At 36.1% G+C, this 24,132-nt stretch overlaps 1 protein-coding gene across 1 annotated transcript in view; it reads right to left on the reverse strand.

The window, feature by feature from the left end:
• Positions 1 to 24,132, reverse strand: part of TTC29 (tetratricopeptide repeat domain 29) — a 262,985-nt gene that overhangs the window by 175,404 nt on the left and 63,449 nt on the right. The window contains exons 7-8 of the mRNA XM_078002717.1: positions 15,885 to 16,097; positions 4,574 to 4,659 (exon numbers count right to left, since the gene is read on the reverse strand). Coding sequence (XP_077858843.1) covers positions 4,574 to 4,659; positions 15,885 to 16,097 — 299 coding nt within the window. The remainder of the gene's footprint in view (positions 1 to 4,573; positions 4,660 to 15,884; positions 16,098 to 24,132) is intronic.

The following is a 24,132-nucleotide window of genomic DNA, read 5'->3' on the forward strand; positions in this document are numbered from 1 at the left end:
AAATACGCATGGAATTTTCTACCAGGAAACTAAGCTCTGTCAGTTACTCTCACCTACGCTTTAATCAATAGCTCTTAAACAGAACATAATCAAAATAAAAATTCATTAATTTGCTAATTATCTGCAGTTAAAAACTTAGCTGAATGTCAGTCCATGTGATTGAGTATGAATGTTTGTGCACCATTTAAGGTTGTTATCCATTATCAGTTGTTTTGTGTATGTAGTAGCAGCTATGCTAGATGACTGTATGCCTTTACAGGTTGGACTAGTATAAAAATTATACATGAATGTCAACATGATAATATTAGGCTGTGTTTATAAAGGGAAGCCCCTTTATAAACTAAATATAAACAAGTTATATATTTGCCAAATGGCATGAGGTATGTCATGTACGAGGTATATAATTATATTGTTAATGCATCTTACTCTAATATCTATGATCCAGGTAAATTGTGTTTACATCAGCCTTTTTTTTTTGAGTATATAGCTAGGTTGTGGGGATTATTGATAAAACTGCATACTTTAAAAAATAATAATTTTCTACTGTCTTGAAAAGCAAGGATTCTGTTTGTTGTAGTAAATCAATTTCTTGAATGCTTGGTAATTTTTTTGCATCTTCACTTCAGGAAGTGACATACACACACACACATATATATATGTGTGTGTGTATATATATATATATAGAGAGAGAGAGAGAGATTTGTTACTTATTTAAGGTACTGGCTGCCATGATTATAGAGACTGAGAAATCCCACTATCTCCTGTCTGTAAACTGCATACCCAGGAGAGCTGGTGCTGTAGTTTGAAGACCTGCAATCTGGTGAGCCAGTGATGTAGATTCAGACGGGGTCTGAAGACCTGAGAACCATCAGTGCTGACAGTGGAAGATCAATGTCTCTGCTCAAACAGTCTGGTCAAGTAAATTTGCCCTTCCTCTGCCTTTTTGTTCTATTGAAGCCCACAATGGATTAAATGATGCCCATCCACATAGGGGAAGGCCATCTGCTTTGCTCAACCCACCAATTCAAATGCTAATCTTCTCTAGAAACACCCTTGGAGACATACCCAGAAATGTTTAGCCAGCTATCTGGGCATCCCATGACCCAGCCAAGCTGATGCATAAAATTAACTTTCACATATAATATTTCCACTCTAGACTTCCTTTTAAGCTCCAGACCCTCATATTTAACTGTCTACTTGAACTCTCCTTGAATATCTTTAAAACTCCTCCAATTCTGTGTATCCAAAACTGAACTCTCCATTTCCCCACAAGCCTTTCACATTCCCTACTCCTGTAAACAACACCAGCATCCATCCAATTCCACAGCCAGGAACTCAGGGCCCATCTTTGCACCTCTGTTTCCCTCACCTCCTACACTTAGCCTCTTACCAAGTCCTTTATAACTTTTGAATCTGTCTAGTTCCCTCCATCTTCACTACTACTGCTCAAGTCCAGAGACTTAGATTAGTGAAAAAATAATAAAACCCAATAATTATTGAAGGTTTATTATAAACCAGGGAGACAGTCTTTTAAAACTTTACATAAATTATCTCTCATCACCCTGTGTATTAGTTCCCTAGGGCTGACATAAAAATTACCACAAACTAAATGACTTAAAATAATAGAAATGTATTCTTTGCTAGCTTTGAAGGCTAGAAGTCAGAAATCAAGGCATCAGCAGGGCTGTGATCTTTTTGAAGCCTCTGGGAGAGGATCCTTCCTTGCCTCTTCTATCTCCTGGCGGTTCCAGGGATTTCTCGACTTGTGACTGTATCACTGCACTATCTGCCCTTGTCTTTATATGGTCTTTTCCTCTGCGCATGTGGCTTCCTGTCTTCTGTTTCAAATCTTCTGCCTTTTTCTTATAAGGATGTTTGTCTTCATATTTAGAGTCCACCTGGATAATCCAGGATGATCACTTCATCTCAAGATCTTTAACTTAGTTACCTCTGCATTCACAGGTGCCAGGGATTAGGAAGTGGATTTTTTTTTTTTTTTTTTTTTTGAGGGGAGTAGCATTGAACTCACTACCCTTTATGAAATAAGTATAGTTATTACTCCCACTGGATAGATGGGGCAATTGAAACTTAAAGAGTGTAAGGGACTTGCCCAGTGTCACATATTTAATAGGTTGTAGGGACTAAAGCTTCACATATACTTTCAGAGAAATGATTTCCATACTTTTCTGAAAGGAGTAACAGTTTCAAGTAAAGTAATTCATCCCTTGGATGTCAAATATTCCTTCTTCAATCTATTCATTACCAGACTATCCTATACCACTAGGAATAGGATAAACCAGCATTTCCACCTCTAGGAATCCATTCATGGATAAATTTGTCACATCTGATGAAACTGTTCACTGCCACATCCTTTACAATAAAAGTTACGAGAAACAACCTTAATGCCCAGCAGTAGAAGATGTTTGAATCCACTATGGCACAGTCACAAAATGGGATATCACGTAGACCTCTTAAGATAAGGTTTGTCCAAATTAACACAGGAATAGAAAATCAAATACCACATGTTCTCACTTATAAGTGGGAGCTAAACCTTGGGTACTCATGGACATAAAGACGAGAACAACAGACAACTAGAGGAGGAGGGCAATGGCTGAAAAACTATCAGGTACTATGCTCACTACCTGGGTGACAGGATCAATCATACCACAAACCTTAGCATCACAAAACATACTCAGATAACAAATCTGCACATGTACCCCCAAATCTAAAAGTTGAAATTACAAATAAATAAATACAATGAGACTTGCCTATAGTTAATAATGGTGTATTATATACTTGAAGTTTACTGACACTAGATCTTACATGTCCTCACACACATACAAAAGAGGTTAATATGGGAGCTGATGGACAGGCCAACTAGTTTGATTGGGGAAATAATTTCCCAATATATAGATATATCAAAATGTCACATCATACGTCTTAAATATATGCAACGTTTATCTGCCAATCTTACCTCAATAAAGCTGGAAAAATTAAAATAATAAAACTAGGCATGCCTTCATGCATCAGTATGGAAGAAATTAACTCAAGGTGCAGAACAGTGCATATAAAATGCAACAATTTTCTAAATAACACAAAAGAAACATATATATGCACTTTATAGATATTTGAATATATAGAATATTTTTGGAAAGATAAGCCAGAAATGTGTAACTGTGTTTGTCTCTGAGAAAAGAACTGTGAGACTGACTACAGGGAGAGAAAGAAAATGTAGTTTTCATTGTGAATTTTATTGTATTATTTGAATTTATTTTGTGCTTACATTACCTGAGAGAGAAGGAATATCTATAAGCTAGTTTTCACCTAATTTTCCAACTTGACCTCCAACTGAATCTCATCTTCCACCTAAGTCCTTGCTTCCCAACACACTGAGTACGTCCATGTTGAGTGTATACACATGTGTGCACACGTGTATATCTAGTGTTCTATCATTGTGGACTCTGATGTTTTCTACATGTGTAAATCCTGTCTTTCAAAAACTTTTTTTTGGTGCAGCTTCCCTGGTCTTCAGTGTTGGAACCAACCACTCCTCCCTCTGCACTTAAAAAGCCCCTGTTCATCCTACTTCGAATTGTGGTTATGCCCGCAAGTTGTTTGCCCTCATTAAATTAACTCCTAAAGGGAAGTGTGCATCTCGTTGGTCTCTGTGGTCCCCAAGGTATCAGAAACAAATCTTTGCTGAATGCTAATCATTAACTAAAAAATATTAAGCATAAGAGTTATCTAGGAAAACCTATGTTTTCTATGATATCCGATTGTAAGGGGACTAGAAGAAAATATGTAGCCCAAATATAGTAATTCTACTTTGCAAAAAAATATCTAAAGGAACAAAGAAGATCCCAAAAGCTTAAAATCCAATATTGTGTATCAAATTGGATTATTACAAGAGATGTAGGTGAAATACTTTAAATACATAATAGAGGTAAGAGAAGAAGAAAAAATGACTTCAGTTATAATTCAGGAAAGATCACCCTTGACATTTTTACTTGTTTGTTTGTTTTTAGCCAAAAAAAAACCTGGTTGCAAAATAGCTGAACAGTGATTTGATTATAGAGCAGGCTACTTCTCAGACTGGGACTAACATCCACCTCTACCTCTGTTGCCTCCTCACTACCTGCACTGAAGAGCTACATCAAGGCAGCTCACTCTATTGCTTAATAACCACATTTTTGTGCGTGCAAAATTTCCCAAATCATATTATAAAATGACTGTAATTTCTTTTTTGTTATTTACTTTTTACCATCACTTAAACCTATTTCCTCTTGTCCTTGTTGATATGGGCATATAGAGGGCCATATTACTACATTTATTTAACTTTCACATATCCCAAAGAACCTCATAGTAATTGATTATATACCACTGTACCTTCAATAAACAATAAAACCAATTTTTAAAATGCTTCTAGCATATTGCTATTCTGCTTTAATCTCAGTAAAAAGGCACACCTATGTCAGGCCTAAGTCATTTCTGTTGGCCTTGTAATAACATATAATAAAATAAAATAAATATACTAAAATAATTAAAAATGGTAGTGATTAAAAGTTTAGCTTACTGTTAATGCAGTTTCATATTCCTCAGCATCTAAGTGTGCTAAGCCCAAGTAGTAAGAGGCTTCCCCTTCCATCTTTTTGTCACTTCCTGAAGTGAAGATGTAAAAAAATTACCAAGCATTCAAGAAATTGATTTACTACAACAAACAGAATCCTTGCTTTTCAAGACAGTAAAATATTATTATTTTTTAAAGTATGCAGTTTTATCAATAATCCCCACAACCTAGCTGTATACTGAAAAAAAAAGGCTGATGTAAACACAATTTACCTGGATCATAGATATTAGAGTAAGATGCTTTAACAATATAATTATATACCTCGTACATGACATACCTCATGCCATTTGGCAAATATATAACTTGTTTATATTCAGTTTATAAAGGGGCTTCCCTTTATAAACACAGCCTAATATTATCATGTTGACATTCATGTATAATTTTTATACTAGTCCAACCTGTAAAGGCATACAGTCATCTAGCATAGCTGCTACTACATACATAAAACAACTGATAATGGATAACAACCTTAAATGGTGCACAAACATTCATACTCAATCACATGGACTGACATTCAGCTAAGTTTCTAACTGCAGATAATTAGCAAATTAATGAAGTTTTATTTTGATTATGTTCTGTTTAAGAGCTATTGATTAAAGCATAGGTGAGAGTAACTGACAGAGCTTAGTTTCCTGGTAGAAAATTCCATGCGTATTTTGAAATCCACACACTTTTCTTTACTAATCATTGGTAATATGCTTTTCATCATCTTTTTTTTTTTTTTTTTTTTTTTTTGCAAGAAAGTTAGTCTTTCTAATTCCTGTGGTATCTTACTAATTTTATTTCAGGAATTAACCACTTCTTTCCAAAAGCAAAATGTGTGAAGATATAACGTGGTTAAACGTGACATACCTCATACCATTTGGCAAACATATAACTTGCTTATATTTAGTATATTAAATATAACATTGGCTTCCAATGTGACTAACTCCTAGCTAATGCAAATGCTGAGTGATCTAGCCTTTGTTTTTGGTCTTTGGAAAGTAAGTGATATGGTTTTGATGTTTGTCCTCTCCAAATCTCACGTAGAAATGTGATCCCCAATGTTGGAGGTGGTGCCTGTGGAAGGTGTCTGTCATGGGGGCAGATCCCTCATGAATGTCTTGGTGCCATCCTCATGGGATGAGCTCTTGCTCTATTAGTCTACATGAGAGCTGATTGCTTTAAAGAGCCTATCATCTCTCTTGCTCCTTCTCTCGCCATATGACATGCCTGCTCCCCTTTGCCTTCTGCCATGATTGGAAGCTTCCTGAAGCCCTCACTAGAAGGAGATGCTGGCACCATGCTTGTACAGTCTGTGGAGTTTTAAGTTTAAAAAAAAAAACTCTTTTCTTTATAAATCACCTACCTTCAGATATTCCTTTATAGAAATGCAAAATAGATGAATAGAGGAAGTATCCTTAGATTTCTGAGCTCCACATTCCAACCATGAAGGATGTCAGCAGGAACAATATTTCACGCTGCATTCACTCTCACCACTCACCAAATAACCACTGCTGATGCAGCGGCTCTTTGAAGACTTCAAGGAAATAGGATGGCAAATGCCAGTGACAGTATTTTTTCTTCTTTAGCTATTTCCCTGATTGCAGAGAATTACCCCTTCAAGATCTCATTTTAGCAGAGTTGATGATGCCAGTGATCCAGTAAGGGGAATTTTAACTCTTAAAATTCAGCTGGGCCCTAACTTTTCCTCTGGTATAGGATTATGGGTTCTGGGACTAGCGAAGGTAAAGACAGAATAGAAGAAAGAGGCTATGACAGGAAGCTACTTATTAGAGAGTTAAAAGTTGGCTGTATGTGGTATGTATTTTCTGTGTCAAGTGGTATAACTGTGTTAAAGCACTAGCAACTGGCTGGGCTGATATAGCACCATCTGCATCTAATTTTATGTGAGTGGAAGCTCAGCAAAGAGGAGAAAGGAAGGAAAACATCTATTGCTACTGATACAGTTTGGAAACACCAAATATTAGTTTTTAAATAATATTTAAACATGAGAACTTTTCTTATTCACTAATAAGAGACAAAGTTAAGATAAAGTGAAAGCAATAACATAACAGAGAAAAATGTCAGTAAGAATAGGATTAACAACAACCAAAAAGAAAAGGTTACGTCTAAAATCTTGGCACTACTAAAATTGAGTGACACATCAAAACTGATGTTTTAGAGGACAGAGACATAAAGAGAGAGAAAATAAATAATAAAGAATAATTATGTAAGGTGTATGCTAACAAGTGTTCTAGGGAGAAAATAGAGCAGGGTAAAGGGAATTGGGAGAGCCAAGTGGGGGTCCAGAGGACAAAGCAGGTTTCAATATTAAATATGGTTATCAGAGTAGACTCCATTGAAAAGGTGGTATTCACAATAATGTGAAATTAAAAATACATAATAAAAAAAAAAAGAAAAGAAAAATACATAATAGAATTAAATTTGGGAAACTTGCATCTATGTGGAAATTAAAGATGCTCCTAAATGAACAGTGGGTCAAAGAAGATCACAAGATAAACCAAAAAATATTCTGAAATAGACGAAAATGAAAACACAACAAACCAAAATTTATGGGATAAAACTAAGATGTGCATAGAGGGAAATTTATAGCTATAAATGTCTATATTTAAAAATAAGAAAGTCCTTTCCATCTTATAAAACTAGCAAAAGAGGATACAACTACATTCAAATCAAACAGAGGGAAGGAAATAGGAAAGACTTGAGTGGAAATGAAAAAATAAAGAATAGAAAACCCATAGTGAAAATCAACACAACAAAAAATGATTCTTTGAAAAAGTCAACAAAATTAGCAAATGTTTAGTTAGATCAAAAAAAAAAAAAAAGAAAAGAAAAGAAAAAGAAGAAACCCTTAAATTATTAAAATCAAGAATGAAAAAAGGTAAATAACTACAGACCTTACAGAAATAAAAAGGATTATAAGAGAATTTTGTGAACAATTACATACTAACAAGTTAGATAAACAAGATGAAATAGACAAATTCCTGGAAAGATACAAACTACTGAAATTGACTTAAGAAGAAATCAAAACTTTGAAAAAATTCATAACAAGTAATGTAACTGAATTAGTAATTTAAAAACTTCTCTGAAGAAAAGGCTAGTCAGGCGCAGATGACTTCACTGGTGAATTTTTAAAAAATATTTTAAGAATTAACATCAATCTTTTACAAACTTTTTAAGCTTTTACAAACTTTTTAAGCAATTAAGAGAAAACACCTCCAAAATCATTCTATGAGGCCAGTATTATTTTGACATCAAACCAGACAAAGACATTACAAGAAAAGAAAACTATAAACTCATGTCCCCTATGAACACAGACACAAAAATCCTTAACAAAATTACTAGCAAAGCAAAATCAGTAACATATAAAGATTATACACCACAATCAAGTGGAATTTAGCCCAGCGATGCAAGGTTGGTTCAACATATGCCAACCAATCAGTATAATATACCATATTAATAGCATAAAAGACAAAATCATATGACCTTCTCAATAGAGGTAGGAAGAAAGCATTTTGCAAAATCCAACCCCTTTTCATGTTAAAAACCCTCAATAAACTTGGAATAGAAAGGAATTTTCTCAACATAGTAAAGAGCATCTACAAAAAACCCTCAAAAAACTTGGAATAGAAGAGAATTTTCTCAACAAAGTAAAAAACATCTACAAAAAACCCTCAGTAAATATACTTCTGTTTAAAACTGTTGCACTAGAGGTTCTAGTCAGATAAATTAGGCAAGAAAAAGATAAAGCACACAGATAGAAAGGAAGCAGCAAAACTTTATTTGCAGATACCATAGTCTTATATACAGAGAATCCTAAAGAATCCATAACAAACTATCAAAGCTAATAAATGAGTTTAACAAGGTTGAAAGCTATAAGATCAATATAGAAAAGTCAGTTTTATTTCTACATACAGGTTATGAACAATCTGAAAATGAAATTAAGAAACAATTCCATTTGCAATAGCATCAAAAGAATAAAATATTAAAAATAAATTTAACAGAAGAAGGCAGTTCTTCATGTACACTGACAACTATAAAACATCATTGAAACAAATTAAAGAATATTTAAATAAATGGACAGATAGCCCATATTCATGGATTGAAAAACTTAGTGTTAAGACGGCAATATTCCCCAAATTGATTGACAGATTCAGTGCAATTCCTATCAAAATTCCAGCTCCCCTTTCTGCAGAAATTGACAAGCTGATCCTCAAATTCACATGGAAATGCAAGTGATGAAAACAACCAAAGCAAACTTGAAAAAGAGCAGTATTACAACACACATTTCCCAATTTCAAAACTTACTACAAAACTAGAGTAATAAAATATATGTATTCTTGTAGTTGTAAGTTAGACAAGAGAGATCAAGGCAATAGAATTGAGAATCCAGAAACAATCTTCACATTTATGGTCAAATGATTTTATATGGGGTGTCATTACAATGTATTGAGAAAAGAATAATGTTTTCAACAATTATTAGTAGTACAATTGGATATCCACTTTCAAAATATGAAGTTGTACCCTCCTCACACCACATTTGCACACACACAGACACACACACACACACTTGAAAATAGATCATAAGTTTAAATATACTTAAAACTATAAAACTCTTAAGGAAGCACTAAACATGGAAAGGAACAACCAGTACCAGCCATTGCAAAAACATGCCAAAATGTAAAGACCATCGAAGCTAGGAAGAAACTGCATCAACTAACGAGCAAAATAACCAGTTAATATCATAATGGCAGGATCAAGTTCACACATAACAATCTTAACCTTAAATGTAAATGGACTAAATACTCCAATTAAAAGACACAGACTGGCAAACTGGATAAAGAGTCAAGACCCATCAGTCTGCTGTATTCAGGAGACCCATCTCACATGCAGAGACATACATAGGCTCAAAATAAAGGGATGGAGGAAGATTTACCAAGCAAATGGAGAACAAAAAAAAGCAGGGATTGCAATACTAGTCTCTGATAAAACAGACTTTAAACCATCAAAGATCAAAAGAGACAAAGAATGCCATTACATAATGGTAAAGGGATCAATTCAACAGGAAGAGCTAAGTATCCTAAATATATATGCACCCAATACAGGAGCACCCAGATTCATAAAGCAAGTCCTTAGAGACTTACAAAGAGACTTAGACTTCCATACAATAATAATGGGAGACTTCAACACTCCACTCTCAACATTAGACAGATCAACGAGACACAAAATTAACAAGGATATCCAGGAATTGAACTCATCTCTGCAGCAAGCAGACCTAATAGACATCTATAGAACTCTCCACCCCAAATCAACAGAATATACATTCTTCTCAGCACCACATCGTACTTACTCCAAAATTGACCACATAATTGGAAGTAAAGCACTCCTCAGCAAATGTACAAGAACAGAAATTATAACAAACTGTCTCTCAGACCACAGTGCAATCAAACTAGAACTCAGAACTAAGAAACTCAATCAAAACCGCTCAACTACATGGAAACTGAACAACCTGCTCCTGAATGACTACTGGGTACATAACAAAATGAAGGCAGAAATAAAGATGTTCTTTGAAACCAGTGAGAACAAAGATACAACATACGGGAATCTCTGGGACACATTTAAAGCAGTGTGTAGAGGGAAATTTATAGCACTAAATGCCCACAAGAGAAAGCAGGAAAGATCTAAAATTGACACTCTAACATCACAATTAAAAGAACTAGAGAAGCAAGAGCAAACACATTCAAAAGCTAGCAGAAGGCAAGAAATAACTAAGATCAGAGCAGAACTGAAGGAGATAGAGACACAAAAAACCCTCCAAAAAATCAATGAATCCAGGAGTTGGTTTTTTGAAAAGATCAACAAAATTGACAGACCGCTAGCAAGACTAATAAAGAAGAAAAGAGAGAAGAATTAAATCGACGCAATAAAAAATGATAAAGGGGATATCACCACTGACCCCACAGAAATACAAACTACCATCAGAGAATACTATAAACACCTCTACGCAAATAAACTGGAAAATCTAGAAGAAATGGATAATTTCCTGGACACTTACACTCTCCCAAGACTAAACCAGGAAGAAGTTGAATCCCTGAATAGACCAATAGCAGGCTCTGAAATTGAGGCAATAATTAATAGCCTACCAACCAAAAAAAGTCCAGGACCAGATGGATTCACAGCTGAATTCTACCAGAGGTACAAGGAGGAGCTGGTACCATTCCTTCTGAAACTATTCCAATCAATAGAAAAAGAGGGAATCCTCCCTAACTCATTTTATGAGGCCAACATCATTGTGATACCAAAGCCTGGCAGAGACACAATAAAAAAAGAGAATTTTAGACCAATATCCCTGATGAACATCGATGCAAAAATCCTCAATAAAATACTGGCAAACCAGATTCAGCAACACATCAAAAAGCTTATCCACTATGATCAAGTGGGCTTCATCCCTGGGATGCAAGGCTGGTTCAACATTCGCAAATCAATAAACATAATCCAGCATATAAACAGAACCAAAGACAAAAACCACATGATTATCTCAATAGATGCAGAAAAGGTTTTTGACAAAATTCAACAGCCCTTCATGCTAAAAACGCTCAATAAATTCGGTATTGATGGAACGTACCTCAAAATAATAAGAGCTATTTATGACAAACCCACAGCCAATATCATACTGAATGGGCAAAAACTGGAAAAATTCCCTTTGAAAACTGGCACAAGAGAGGGATGCCCTCTCTCACCACTCCTATTCAACATAGTGTTGGAAGTTCTGACTAGGGCAATCAGGCAAGAGAAAGAAATCAAGGGTATTCAGTTAGGAAAAGAAGAAGTCAAATTGTCCCTGTTTGCAGATGACATGATTGTATATTTAGAAAACCCCATTGTCTCAGCCCAAAATCTCCTTAAGCTGATAAGCAACTTCAACAACGTCTCAGGATACAAAATTAATGTGCAAAAATCACAAGCATTCTTATACACCAGTAACAGACAGAGAGCCAAATCAGGAATGAAATTCCATTCACAATTGCTTCAAAGAGAATAAAATACCTAGGAATCCAACTTACAAGGGATGTAAAGGACCTCTTCAAGGAGAACTACAAACCACTGCTCAGTGAAATCAAAGAGGACACAAACAAATGGAAGAACATACCATGCTCATGGATAGGAAGAATCAATATCGTGAAAATGGCCATACTGCCCAAGGTTATTTATAGATTCAATGCCATCCCCATCAAGCTACCAATGAGTTTCTTCACAGAATTGGAAAAAACTGCTTTAAAGTTCATATGGAACCAAAAAAGAGCCCGCATTGCCAAGACAATCCTAAGTCAAAAGAACAAAGCTGGAGGCATCATGTTACCTGACTTCAAACTATACTACAAGGCTACAGTAACCAAAACAGCATGGTACTGGTACCAAAACAGAGATATAGACCAATGGAACAGAACAGAGTCCTCAGAAATAATATCACACATCTACAGCCAGCTGATCTTTGACAAACCGGAGAGAAACAAGAAATGGGGAAAGGATTCCCTATTTAATAAATGGTGCTGGGAAAATTGGCTAGCCATAAGTAGAAAGCTGAAACTGGATCCTTTCCTTACTCCTTATACGAAAATTAATTCAAGATGGATTAGAGACTTAAATGTTAGACCTAATACCATAAAAATCCTAGAGGAAAACCTAGGTAGTACCATTCAGGACATAGGCATGGGCAAAGACTTCATGTCTAAAACACCAAAAGCAATGGCAGCAAAAGCCAAAAATTGACAAATGGCATCTCATTAAACTAAAGAGCTTCTGCACAGCAAAAGAAACTACCATCAGAGTGAACAGGCAACCTACAGAATGGGAGAAAATTTTTGCAATCTACTCATCTGACAAAGGGCTAATATCCAGAACCTACAAAGAACTCAAACAAATTTACAAGAAAAAAACAAACAACCCCATCGAAAAGTGGGCAAAGGATATGAACAGACACTTCTCAAAAGAAGACATTCATACAGCCAACAGACACATGAAAAAATGCTCATCATCACTGGCCATCAGAGAAATGCAAATCAAAACCACAATGAGATACCATCTCACACCAGTTACAATGGCGATCATTAAAAAGTCAGGAAACAGCAGGTGCTGGAGAGGATGTGGAAAAATAGGAACACTTTTACACTGTTGGTGGGATTGTAAACTAGTTCAACCATTATGGAAAACAGTATGGCGATTCCTCAAGGATCTAGAACTAGATGTACCATATGACCCAGCCATCCCATTACTGGGTATATACCCAAAGGATTATAAATCATGCTGCTATAAAGACACATGCACACGTATGTTTATTGCGGCACTATTCACAATAGCAAAGACTTGGAATCAACCCAAATGTCCATTAGTGACAGACTGGATTAAGAAAATGTGGCACATATACACCATGGAATACTAGGCAGCCATCAAAAAGGATGAGTTTGTGTCCTTTGTAGGGACATGGATGCAGCTGGAAACCATCATTCTTAGCAAACTATCACAAGAACAGAAAACCAAACACCGCATGTTCTCACTCATAGGTGGGAACTGAACAATGAGATCACTTGGACTCGGGAAGGGGAACATCACACACCAGGACCTATTATGGGGAGGGGGGAGGGGGGAGGGATTGCATTGGGAGTTATACCTGATATAAATGACGAGTTGATGGGTGCTGACTAGTTGATGGGTGCAGCACAGCAACATGGCACAAGTATACATATGTAACAAACCTGCACGTTATGCACATGTACCCTAGAACTTAAAGTATAATAAAAAAAAAAAAGAGCAATGAGGAAAAAAAAAAAAACAAAATACTCTTAAGCATAGGAGTAAATCATTGTGACCTTGTATTGGTCAAAGCCTTCTTAGTGATGATATCAGAAGCAAGAACAGCAAAAGAAAAACTAGACGAACTGAACTTTATCAAAATTAAAAACTTGTACTTCAATGAAAACCATCAGAAAGTGAAAATAAAACCCACAGAACAGGAGAAAGTATTTTCAAATCATATATTTAATGAAAGACTTGTACATAAAATATACACGGAATTCTTAAAACTCAATCATAAAAAAAAAAATTTAAACCAGGCAAAGAATCTGAATAAAAATGTCTGCAGAGAAGATATCCAAACGGCCAAGAAGCACATGACAAAAAACCCTCAATGTTACTGGCCAACAGGGAAATGCAAATCAAATCCACAGTGAGATACCACATTACACCTACTAGGATGAGTATAATGAAGAAGATAAAAGTAACAAGTGCTGGTGAGGAAGTGGCTAAACTGAAACCCTCATGTATCACTACTGGAAATGTCAAATGGTGAAGCCACTTTGGAAAACTGGCAGCTCCTCAATAAGTTGAACACAGTTGTCATATAACCCAGTGATGCCACTCCTAAGCATACAATCAAGATCTTTGAAAAGTTGTACACAAATGTTCATTCTAGCATTATTCATAATAGGCAAAAGGTGGAAACAACTCATATGTCCATCAACTGATAAGTGAATAAAGAAAATGTGGTATAACCATGCAATGGAATGTGATTTGGCCCTACATGACGGATGAACCTTGAAAACATTATGTTAAGTAAAAGGTGTTGGCTGATGCTACATTTGCGCATTACACCAATGTACCCTAACAAAGGAGTTGGCCGACAGTTGGTGTCAATACCCCTTAAATACTATGTGAACCAATGTGAGGGGCATGCTTTATTTGGGTAATCATCAGCTTGCTCCTTTAGGCTCCCTGATCAACGTAGGAGACAAGAGTAACGGGATACTTTGTCCCAGAATATTTACCCTCTTTAAGAGCTCTGAAAAGTATTGTGCAATCCTTTAACCTATGTACTTTCTTCGAAGAAAAATGTGGGGACAAATATTTATTGGTTTTAAAAGACATTAAAAAACTATAACAGCGTAACAAGTAAGTCTTCTCTTGTTCTCCTGATCTGATCTTTGGTAAGCGAGAGATGCTTTTTGAAAGAAGACTGCTTGACAGGCTCTGACTGTTGGCAGAGACCCAAGGAACTGTTCTTTCTTTGTGAACTACCTTAAAACTTAGCAAAGTAAACCTAAAGCAATGTATCTTTTCCTAATCAATGCATTCCTTTTCATTGAAATTCCATGTAACTTTCCATGTGACTAAAGTTTGCTGCTGAAATTGATCTAAGAGCTAACTATGTATTTACCCTTTTGGGGGAAGATACTAGACCATTTATACAAAAGTAGTTCATTTAATGAGATGCATCTTTCAGGGGGTGATTTCCTGTGAGTATGTTGACTAATATTATTGAAAGAAGTTACAGAGAGACTAAGCTGTTTATTTTTACTCTTTAGTAAATTAAAATCACACCCAGGAAATCAGTCCTGCTCACTCTAAATAAGCCATCTATTATTTAATAAACCAATCAATTAAATATATCCATGAGCTAATACACTTTAGTTCAGGAGCATAACTTTTATCTTTTTCTCCTTCACGAAAAGGCTACTTTATTAATAAATTACTATATGGTAACAAAATATCCTTGCATTTCAGAAATTAAAAGCTTATAAGAATATGCTCCAAATTTTTTCTTTGTATTTTACATGTACAGAAATGATACAGACTATGAAAGACATGAGCAGCTCTCATAGAAGCATTTTCACTGCTTTAAGTGTACATATACATCACCTGGATATCTTGCTAACCTGGGGATCCTGCTGCAGTAGGTCTAGGGTGGGACCTGAGACCCTGGCTGTTATAACATGCTGAAGCTGCTGGTCTAAAGGCCACATTTGATCTAAAATATATTACAGTCCTATTTTCCTGTTACTGATAACTAAATATATAGCATATTTTCCTTGTTACCTGACAATGGGGAATGTGCAAACAATGAAAGGTCTCTAAGACTCCAAGGAATATACAACCACATACACACATGCACATTGCACATACCCATGCTTAACTTTTGCAGATGATCTTACCTTCTCACTTTAGGTTCTTTGTTTTACAGCACTACCCCCAGTGGATTGTAATTTTGGAGATAAAGCTTTCAAGAAACTAATGGATTTCTTGTTATCAGCACTAAGGCACCTCCGTTTTACAGTGAAATTTGAAAGTAAATTGATGGCATTTGTCTTTGCATTTCATAGGAAATAATCACCCTAACACTTGACGATTTTTACTTCACTCTTGGGAGAACCAGTGTCTACCCCTTAAAGAAAACAATGTGAGAGTGTTCTTTTCCACCCACCTTCTTTGGCTATTTCAGAAGCTTTTATTAGAATTTTGATGGCCTGTTTGTATTCTTTATTTTGCAGCATTTTGTCTGAGAGTAATCTGTAAGTCCTCAGGAGACTCTCACAGGCCAACAAGTTGAGAGAGCGGCCTGTCTCATCCTTCCATATCCGCCCCTGCGTCAATTGATGGAATGCTTCATAATGCTCAGCAGCTTCCAGAAGCTGACCTGAAGAATAAAAGCCATTCATAAGTATAAAGCAGAGGTCAGAATGTGTTTTCAGAAATTTTGCATAAATTTTAGCTTTACTATTAAATGGAGAAACACCATGGATTATGGTGAAGGATTTCTAAGGCTGAAGATGAATTAAACTGGGAAAGGAGCTATCTCTAATTGGACCTCAGTTTCAGCATGAATTTTAGATAGACACCTGCAAGAGGGAGGGATGTACTCTGGCTAGTAGAAATTTACTGGGCTTGCATATGTTTAGAGAGGGTGTAAAAGGCCAGCAATGATTATTAATCACCATCATATTGGCTAATATTTCTTTTAACATTATGTATGCCATGCATCCTGCTATGTGCTTTATATGTATTTCTCATTTTATCTTCAAAACAATCCAATGGAGTGGGACTGTTCTGATTTCCTATTACAGAATAGAAAGCCAAAACTTAGTAAGGTTAAGAATTTTGCTCAAGATGGCAAGTCTAGTGCTATAATATCCAGGAAATCTGACTCTAGAGCTGATACTATCAACCAATATCCTCTACTGCTTTTCCAACAGATGGCAATTTCATCATTCTTTTTTTCTTTTCTTTTCACTCTGTCACTCAGGCTGGAGTGTAATGGTGCAATCACAGCTTACTGCAGCCTTGAACTCCTGAGCTCAAGCAATCCTCCCACCTCAGCCTCCCAATTTCATCATTCTTAAAAAAGAATGCATCCATTATAAACTTCAAATTCAAACATTATGGCTCCTTAAACTGCTTCTCGGCCGGGCGCGGTGGCTCACACCTGTAATCCCAGCACTTTGGGAGGCCAAGGCGGGCGGATCATGAGGTCAGGAGATCGAGACCATCCTGGCGAACACGGTGAAACCTTGTCTCTACTGAAAATACAAAAAAAGTAGCAGGGCGAGGTGGCGGGCATCTGTAGTCCCAGCTACTCGGGAGGTTGAGGCAGGAGAATGGTGTTAACCCGGGAGGCGGCAGAGCTTGCAGTGAGCGGAGATCCCACCACTGCACTCCAGCCTGGGCGACAGAGCAAGACACCGTCTCAAAAAAACAAAACAAAACAAAACAAAACAAAAAAAAAAACTGCTTCTCAAAGTTTGACTGGACTTTCCAATGAGGTTTTTGTATATCCTATTTAGCTTTGAATAATTAGAATGTAACTAACTGCCTTTTTGGGGATTTTACCCTATAATAAAATCCAAAATATATCTTCTCCAAGCTTAAACTCTAAATTAGCTGTAAGTAATTTCTTTCCTTAAAATATGAGCAAGCATATTTCTAGAAGAGGAGTCTGCAGCTCCATACAGTGGATTTAGTATTTTACTTGTTCATTTCCTCATGGGAATGCTCACAATATCCTGAAATGTAAATACTATTTTCTGGTATTGGAGTTACATAATTGGAATTGATATAAAGAACACTTACATCTAGGCACTCCAACCATAGTGGTTAAGAGTGTGGGCTCCAAGCAGATGGCCTGTTCCTATCCCAGCTTTCCCAGCTTTTGTTTAGCCTCAGGCTAATTACTGCCCTCTGTGTGCCTTACTTTATTCTTCTGCAAAATAGGATTACTGTGTAACTTTTCAAGGTACTATTGTGAGAAATGAATTCATGCATGTACAATTATACGTTACAGGGCACCTGCTCAGGAAACACAGCTAATGTGATCAGTTGGTACAGTAATAATATCTTCAGAAACTCCAGCAGGCAAACTGAAATATAGCCACAAATTTATTATGTTTATTAAGTATAACTTACTCTTTCCACAAAAAACAAAAATTAGTTGAGTCCCTATAACAATATTATCATGACATATTAAATTAACCTATGCAGGTTATATTAGACTCAATATCTTTCCTCAAATGAATTTCATTGAATAGTGTTGGTTGGAGCTGCTTCCATGACTATTGCATATAATTTCTTCCTATTTGTTGCATTGAATTTGTTACCAAAATTAGTATTAAAGAATGCACATAGAAATAAGAATAGTAGTCTCAAAGAAAAACAACCAGTGGTGGTGGGTAATCAGTAAACACTCTGTAAAAATTCAGTGGACAGTCCAGGCACAGTGGCTCACACCTATAATCCTAGCACTTTGAGAGGCTGAGGCGGGTAGATCACGATGTCAGGAGTTTGAGACAGCCTGGCCAACATGGTGAAACTCTGTCTCTGCTAAAAATACAAAAAATCAGCTGGCTGTGGTGGTGCACACTTGTAGTCCCAGCTACTCAGGAGGCTGAGGCAGGAGAATCGCTTGAACCCAGGAGGTGGAGATTGCAGTGAGCTGAGATCGTGCCACTGCACTCCAGCCTGGCAACAAAGCAAGATTCCATCTCAAAAAAAGAAAAAAGAAAAAAAAAAAAGAAAAATTCAGTAGACATAGACAGTCTAAGTCCTTGCTGAGCCATGCAGGGGGGCATGTTAGCGAAGATACATACAGAAAGGGCAATGTGTACTGCAGATTTGTTTATAAATTTATATTATGAAACTTTCATATGATAGGAGACTGCAAGCCATAGGGATGATTTTATTCAAGTCTATCTTGTTACATGAACAAGTGTTTATAATAAGTAAATATATTAGGAAATATAAACAAATTTAGAAAGCATTATCAGTGCTATATCTGGGAGGTAGGATTATGGGTAACAGATGGTTTCTTTTTTGATTTTCTGTTTTCTTTTTCTTGTTTTTTTTTTCTGTTTGCTTATTAGCATTTCCTAAAGTTTCCATCATCAAAGCATGTTTATTTTGTCATCAGGATATACAATGAAAGTCATTTAAGAAATAATGCTCAGTCCCTTTTTCACATTGATACAAATACTCAAGGTTGAAGTTCATGGCTCTCATCTATCTTTACTTCTAGCTGACACTTCTTTTTTCTTACCTTCCAGAAAAACAGGCATAATTTTTCATCTCTCCCATGTAGCACCTCTTACCAGAAACACCTTGCTCCAAATACCCACGACCCTCATTTTTAAAAACTAGAATGGAGCATTGACATATTTGTGCGTTATATTTCCTCTGTTAACTGTATTTCTGCCTATGAAGTATACCACTGTAGCCCTGGAAAGATGTATACAAGAGTTCCGTTTCTTTTTTCATCTAGTGTCTATCTATTCATAAAGTACAGACACGTATTTCTTTTTGGCCATGTAAATAGGGAAAGGAGGATATAGAATGCTGTGAGAAAAACAGATAGTTCCAGAATAGATAGGGATCATAAAGGATATGAAGCTCTGGGTAACTCAATTAGAATTAGATGCAAATGAGGTATAATGATGTCAATAGCAAATGAGAACAGATATCTATCTCCAAAATTTGATCTATATGGGGGCAGAAAGGGGAGGTGAGGGGAGGGTCGAGTAGGAAGAGAAGAAGTGGAAGAAATCGGGACAAAATGGGAGGTGGGAAGAGTGGAGTGAAGGCTGGGGCTGTGTCTTCGTATTCCATATCAGCCAGATGTCCTCTGTGTTATGTTACTGGGTCTTGGGTTGCTGTTAGGTATCCTGGATAAGGCTGCCAAAGCAGGAGTGAAATGAGGATTGTCCTCAGGACACTGGTTTCATCTGGTGCCTTCAGAAGGCAACCTTGGGATGGTTAGAAATAATAGTAGTCTTTTCAGTTGGATTTGCTTTTTGCTAGAGCTGCAGGGCTAGTATCAATGTACTACTTAGCTCATGGTTATTGGCCAAAGTTCAGCTCTCAGAAGGCTCTGTTTGGAGTCTTCCCTGAGGTAGGAGCTTGAGATGCTTGGGTAAAAGAGAACAGTGACCTACTCTTTCATGAAGGTCTATTAGGTGCTAGTCAAAATGCAGGGCTTTTCTCCCCCCTACACATTAACTTACTGAACATTCCAAAAACTGGTGAAGTATATATGATTGTTGCTTTTTCACTAAAGAGGAAACTGAGACTCACAAAGTTTATATGACTCAAGTATATGCCCCAGATTTATCACAAGTGATGATTAGGATTTAAACCCAAGGTCACCAAAAGCCCACACAACTGGTTCCACCACATCAGATACTAGTAAACAAATAAAGAGCCAGGAAACTTAGGTGGAGTGAGATAAATTCTCTGGACATGAAGCTCTTGTGTTAAAAATGATGACCAAATTTGCATGATTCCTAGTCTCTTCCAGTTCTATAATTCTCCAACTTTGCTCAGGCCACCATAGGTCACCTTTAAGAAAAGCACAGATGTGAGCCCCTGATGTGCTTCTGATCGGTCTTTCTGAAGAAGCAGTTGTATAACCAGCTGTTTCTGAATTCCCTGCTCTCTTCTAAGCCATGCAGTGACATCTGTGGGGGGCTCTGGAATTCTGTGGGTACCCTAGACTCAGGCACCTGTGGCCTCATCTCACTATTCATGGTTTCACTTCCCCCTGCTTCACCATTTTCCCACAGATGAGGTCAGTGGGGTCCTGATTAGTACTATTTTAAATGGAGGTCCCTACTACACAGAAGCAGTTTTCCAGTCCTTCTTATATGTAGGGATTCATTTCTAAAAGCATTTGGTGGCAGTAAATAAGTCAGCAAGAAAATAAGCCAGCAAAGATTTGATCCAAATGACCACAAGCACACAAATGACTTATCTGCAATTTCTAAAGGCTGGCCAGAATTTAAAGCATATATTATGATATAGTAGAATATTTGATTAAAAATATTAAAAGATATGCCCATGCTATGAAGAGAGCATAGTAATTTAAATATGCAAGTATTTCCCTTTAAGCATGATTAACAGTGATATGATTTCCATCCAATGTCTATTTCCAACTGTGAATTGGAGTTTTAAAATCATCTTGTTTTCTGAGTAATCATTCTGATATTAATTAAGACTAGACATTTATTAAGATATAATGCATACTGCTTTTAACTGAAAATTTTAAATTCAATTTACCTGAGAGAAATATTATAAAAGACCTCAATATGGTGATCACTTTTACTAAGCTAAATATAATTATCAATGTAGATAATGAATCAGATTTTCTCACACGGCTCATAGCATTCCTTTATAACTTCTACAAAGTGTTCATATTTAGTCTACCTTTTGGCACCAAATAAACTTTAACACAACAGGATCTAGAAATCTCACTTGGTTCTGATGTCAATCTTTTAGAAGGACAAGAACAAGTGTTTAATCGTCCAAGGTCTGTCCTCCTCTGGAATTATCAAGTGTTGACATTATTTTCCACTAAGGAATAGGGACAGCAAAAAGAGGAATAATTTTACCAATGTATCACAAATATAAAAGTTCACAGAAAACAGGACAAAAAAGAAGGCCTGGGGACTATTCACAGGTATGAAAGTCTTGGTAGGGGAAAGTGAGTTTTCTCATGGTGCACCAGGAATCACCCAAAGATCTTCATCACCACCGTGAGTAACCAGATCACAGTGGTAACCACAGTAAGGAAGACACACTAACTGCTGAATTAAAGGCCTGCATGCATGGCTCCATAGCAAGCACAAGTCCAGACAGTCCACCAACATTTCATGTGAACCAGGGAAGAAAATAGAGCCAAAATGTTTTGTTGGAGAGGCTGGGGATGGCCCTCCACAACTACCCTAAGTAGTCAATTTATTTCAATAATATGAAGTAGGATCAGAAAACACATCTTAGGAGAACACTGCAAACAACTGCATTAAACAAGAGTATCCAGGTATGAATAGAAGTAGCCTAAACCTAGTTTTGTTTTGTTCATCAATTATATGACATCTACATAAACAACGAGGAGTTTGGCATGCATTCATAGTTTTTCAACTAAAGGAACGAGCACTCAAAATAAAACTACTACAAGGGAGTTTTACTTTATCTAAAGCCCACTCAGACAAGAAATCCATCCATTTATTTAAAAATACAAACAAAACCCAATGTTGTCAACTGTAAAATGCTTGGTAGGATGTTAAGACAAACACTATGCAGAGAAAATAAGATTTTATATAGTTGGGTATTATCCAAATTGTTGCTTACCCTCTTCCCTGCACAACATCTCTGAAAGTTTATAGATATTTGTTGTATCACAGCAGATGTCTAGAACAAATATTAAGCAAAGGAGAATGTATATGATCTCTCCCATTTTAGTTTTTTTTTAAAGTAGGAAGATTGACTAGATATTAACACAAATGGGTTTAAATGTGAAGCTGCCATAAAAGCAGGAACATAAATGTAATTCTCCCAGCCGCTATTTTGATGCACATTTTTGATTCCATGAATATTTTATGAAATGGCCCAAACTAAAGCCATATAACATTCCTGCATTACTGATGCTTGCGCCCGTAAGCTACGAACATTAGAGGCATGATTGAGTGCATTAAAATGAACTCATTCAGCAGTGCATTGATTACTTGAAGGGGGAGGGAAACAAAAAAAGAAAAAAAAGGAAAAAAAGAAGTTGCTCCACTTAAGAAAACAGCATACAAATCTAAAGTTTGCAACACATTAAGGGCAAAAACAAGTTTAAATAAAATAATATGCCATAAATACAGCATGACTCTGTCCAGATCTGACATTAATTAGACAAGGTGTTAATTATGTCCAAAGATGGCTGCTGGTATTGTTCAGGTAATTTAAAATGTCACAATCTCTAAGACGCATAGACTGGTCTGTTTTAGCTCCATGCATCAGCAATTCTGAAAATAGGTAATTATTTCCTTTTCTATCGACTTGTACATTTGCCAGTAAAAACAATGCTGCAGAAACAATTGCATGAAAATAATTTGACAGATCCATAAGACCTGTTTCTTCAGCAGCACTGGTATAAGTCTTAAGCATATTTAGTTCGAAATTGTGCACATTTGCTGAAGACTTTAGGGAAATATTCCACTTTAGTTTAAAACAACAACCTAAAGGAACAATAAAGCTTTACGTGTATTATATTACATTTTAATCTGGAGCTACTGGACATCTTTGGTGCAAATTACCATTCTGTACAACAGAGATAAAATCTGCTAGAAGCAATATTGAACAGTAGCAAAAAGAGAAAAATGTTATTGCCCCTTTGTAAAAACAAAAGACACTGCTTTCCATTTTGTCTTAACTGCATGAACAATTTATGCTATCTTAAGGTTTTTACATTCAATTATGATAATTATAACAGCACTACAAATGCTGAAATAGTTAAGGGCTTGCCACACTTCCAGCGGAAACTATCACTTTCAAGGGTTTATCTCCTGTCACAAGAGATTTGTTGTGCACTATAACCCACTGCACACCATTGCAAAATGGAATGCTGGAAAACAAAGATTTTGTTCAGTAACTCAATAGCATCCCTAATAAACTGAGAAGAAAATGTGCCCATAACTTTTGAATAGCTACTTTTAGATATTTAGAAGAAATGTAAGATGCTAGTTTAAAAACGGAATCCTCTCTTTATCATTTGGAGTGCTGATTTCAAGTGGACATTATAGGAATGCTACCACACACCAGTTAAAGAGTATCAGTCATATTGACCAGACAATGAAAACAATCCCATGTAGACAGGTTTGGGAGAACCTCATCCAGGCTTTTATTACTGATGTTGGAAATAAAAGTTCACTTTTTTTAAATCTAGAAATTTGCCTGGATCTCCAAAATATTCTGGAGGAAGTGTTATTAATTGTTGCTGCTTATGATTTTAGACAGCTGAATTGTGGCCAGTAAGCAAGTCTGGCTGCTCTTGGTCAACAAACCTCCAACAGTTGGTTTCAATTTAAGTTTTATGATTTCTAAAGATTAAGTATTAGGCAGCTTACTCTTAAAAGAGCATAACTGGAGGTATCAAAATTACTCAAAAAATTTATTTTAAAAAAGTAACACATGTGTATAATGTATAAAAAGTAAAAAATTAATATCAGCCATTATGAACCTTATATAGTTGGTAGAGTTGACTATTTTCCTTATATAATAAATTGTTTTACTTTAATGTTCCCACCTTATCTTAAAATACTAAGTAAAAAGTGTCGATAGGTATAAACATCTGAGGAGAAATAAAGTTAATATTGACATTAGATCAACCATTGAATTATATTTGCACAAGCCTTAATCAATAATGTAAT

Source organism: Macaca mulatta, chromosome 5 (genome assembly GCF_049350105.2).
Source record: "Macaca mulatta isolate MMU2019108-1 chromosome 5, T2T-MMU8v2.0, whole genome shotgun sequence".
NCBI classification, from domain to species: domain Eukaryota; kingdom Metazoa; phylum Chordata; class Mammalia; order Primates; family Cercopithecidae; genus Macaca; species Macaca mulatta.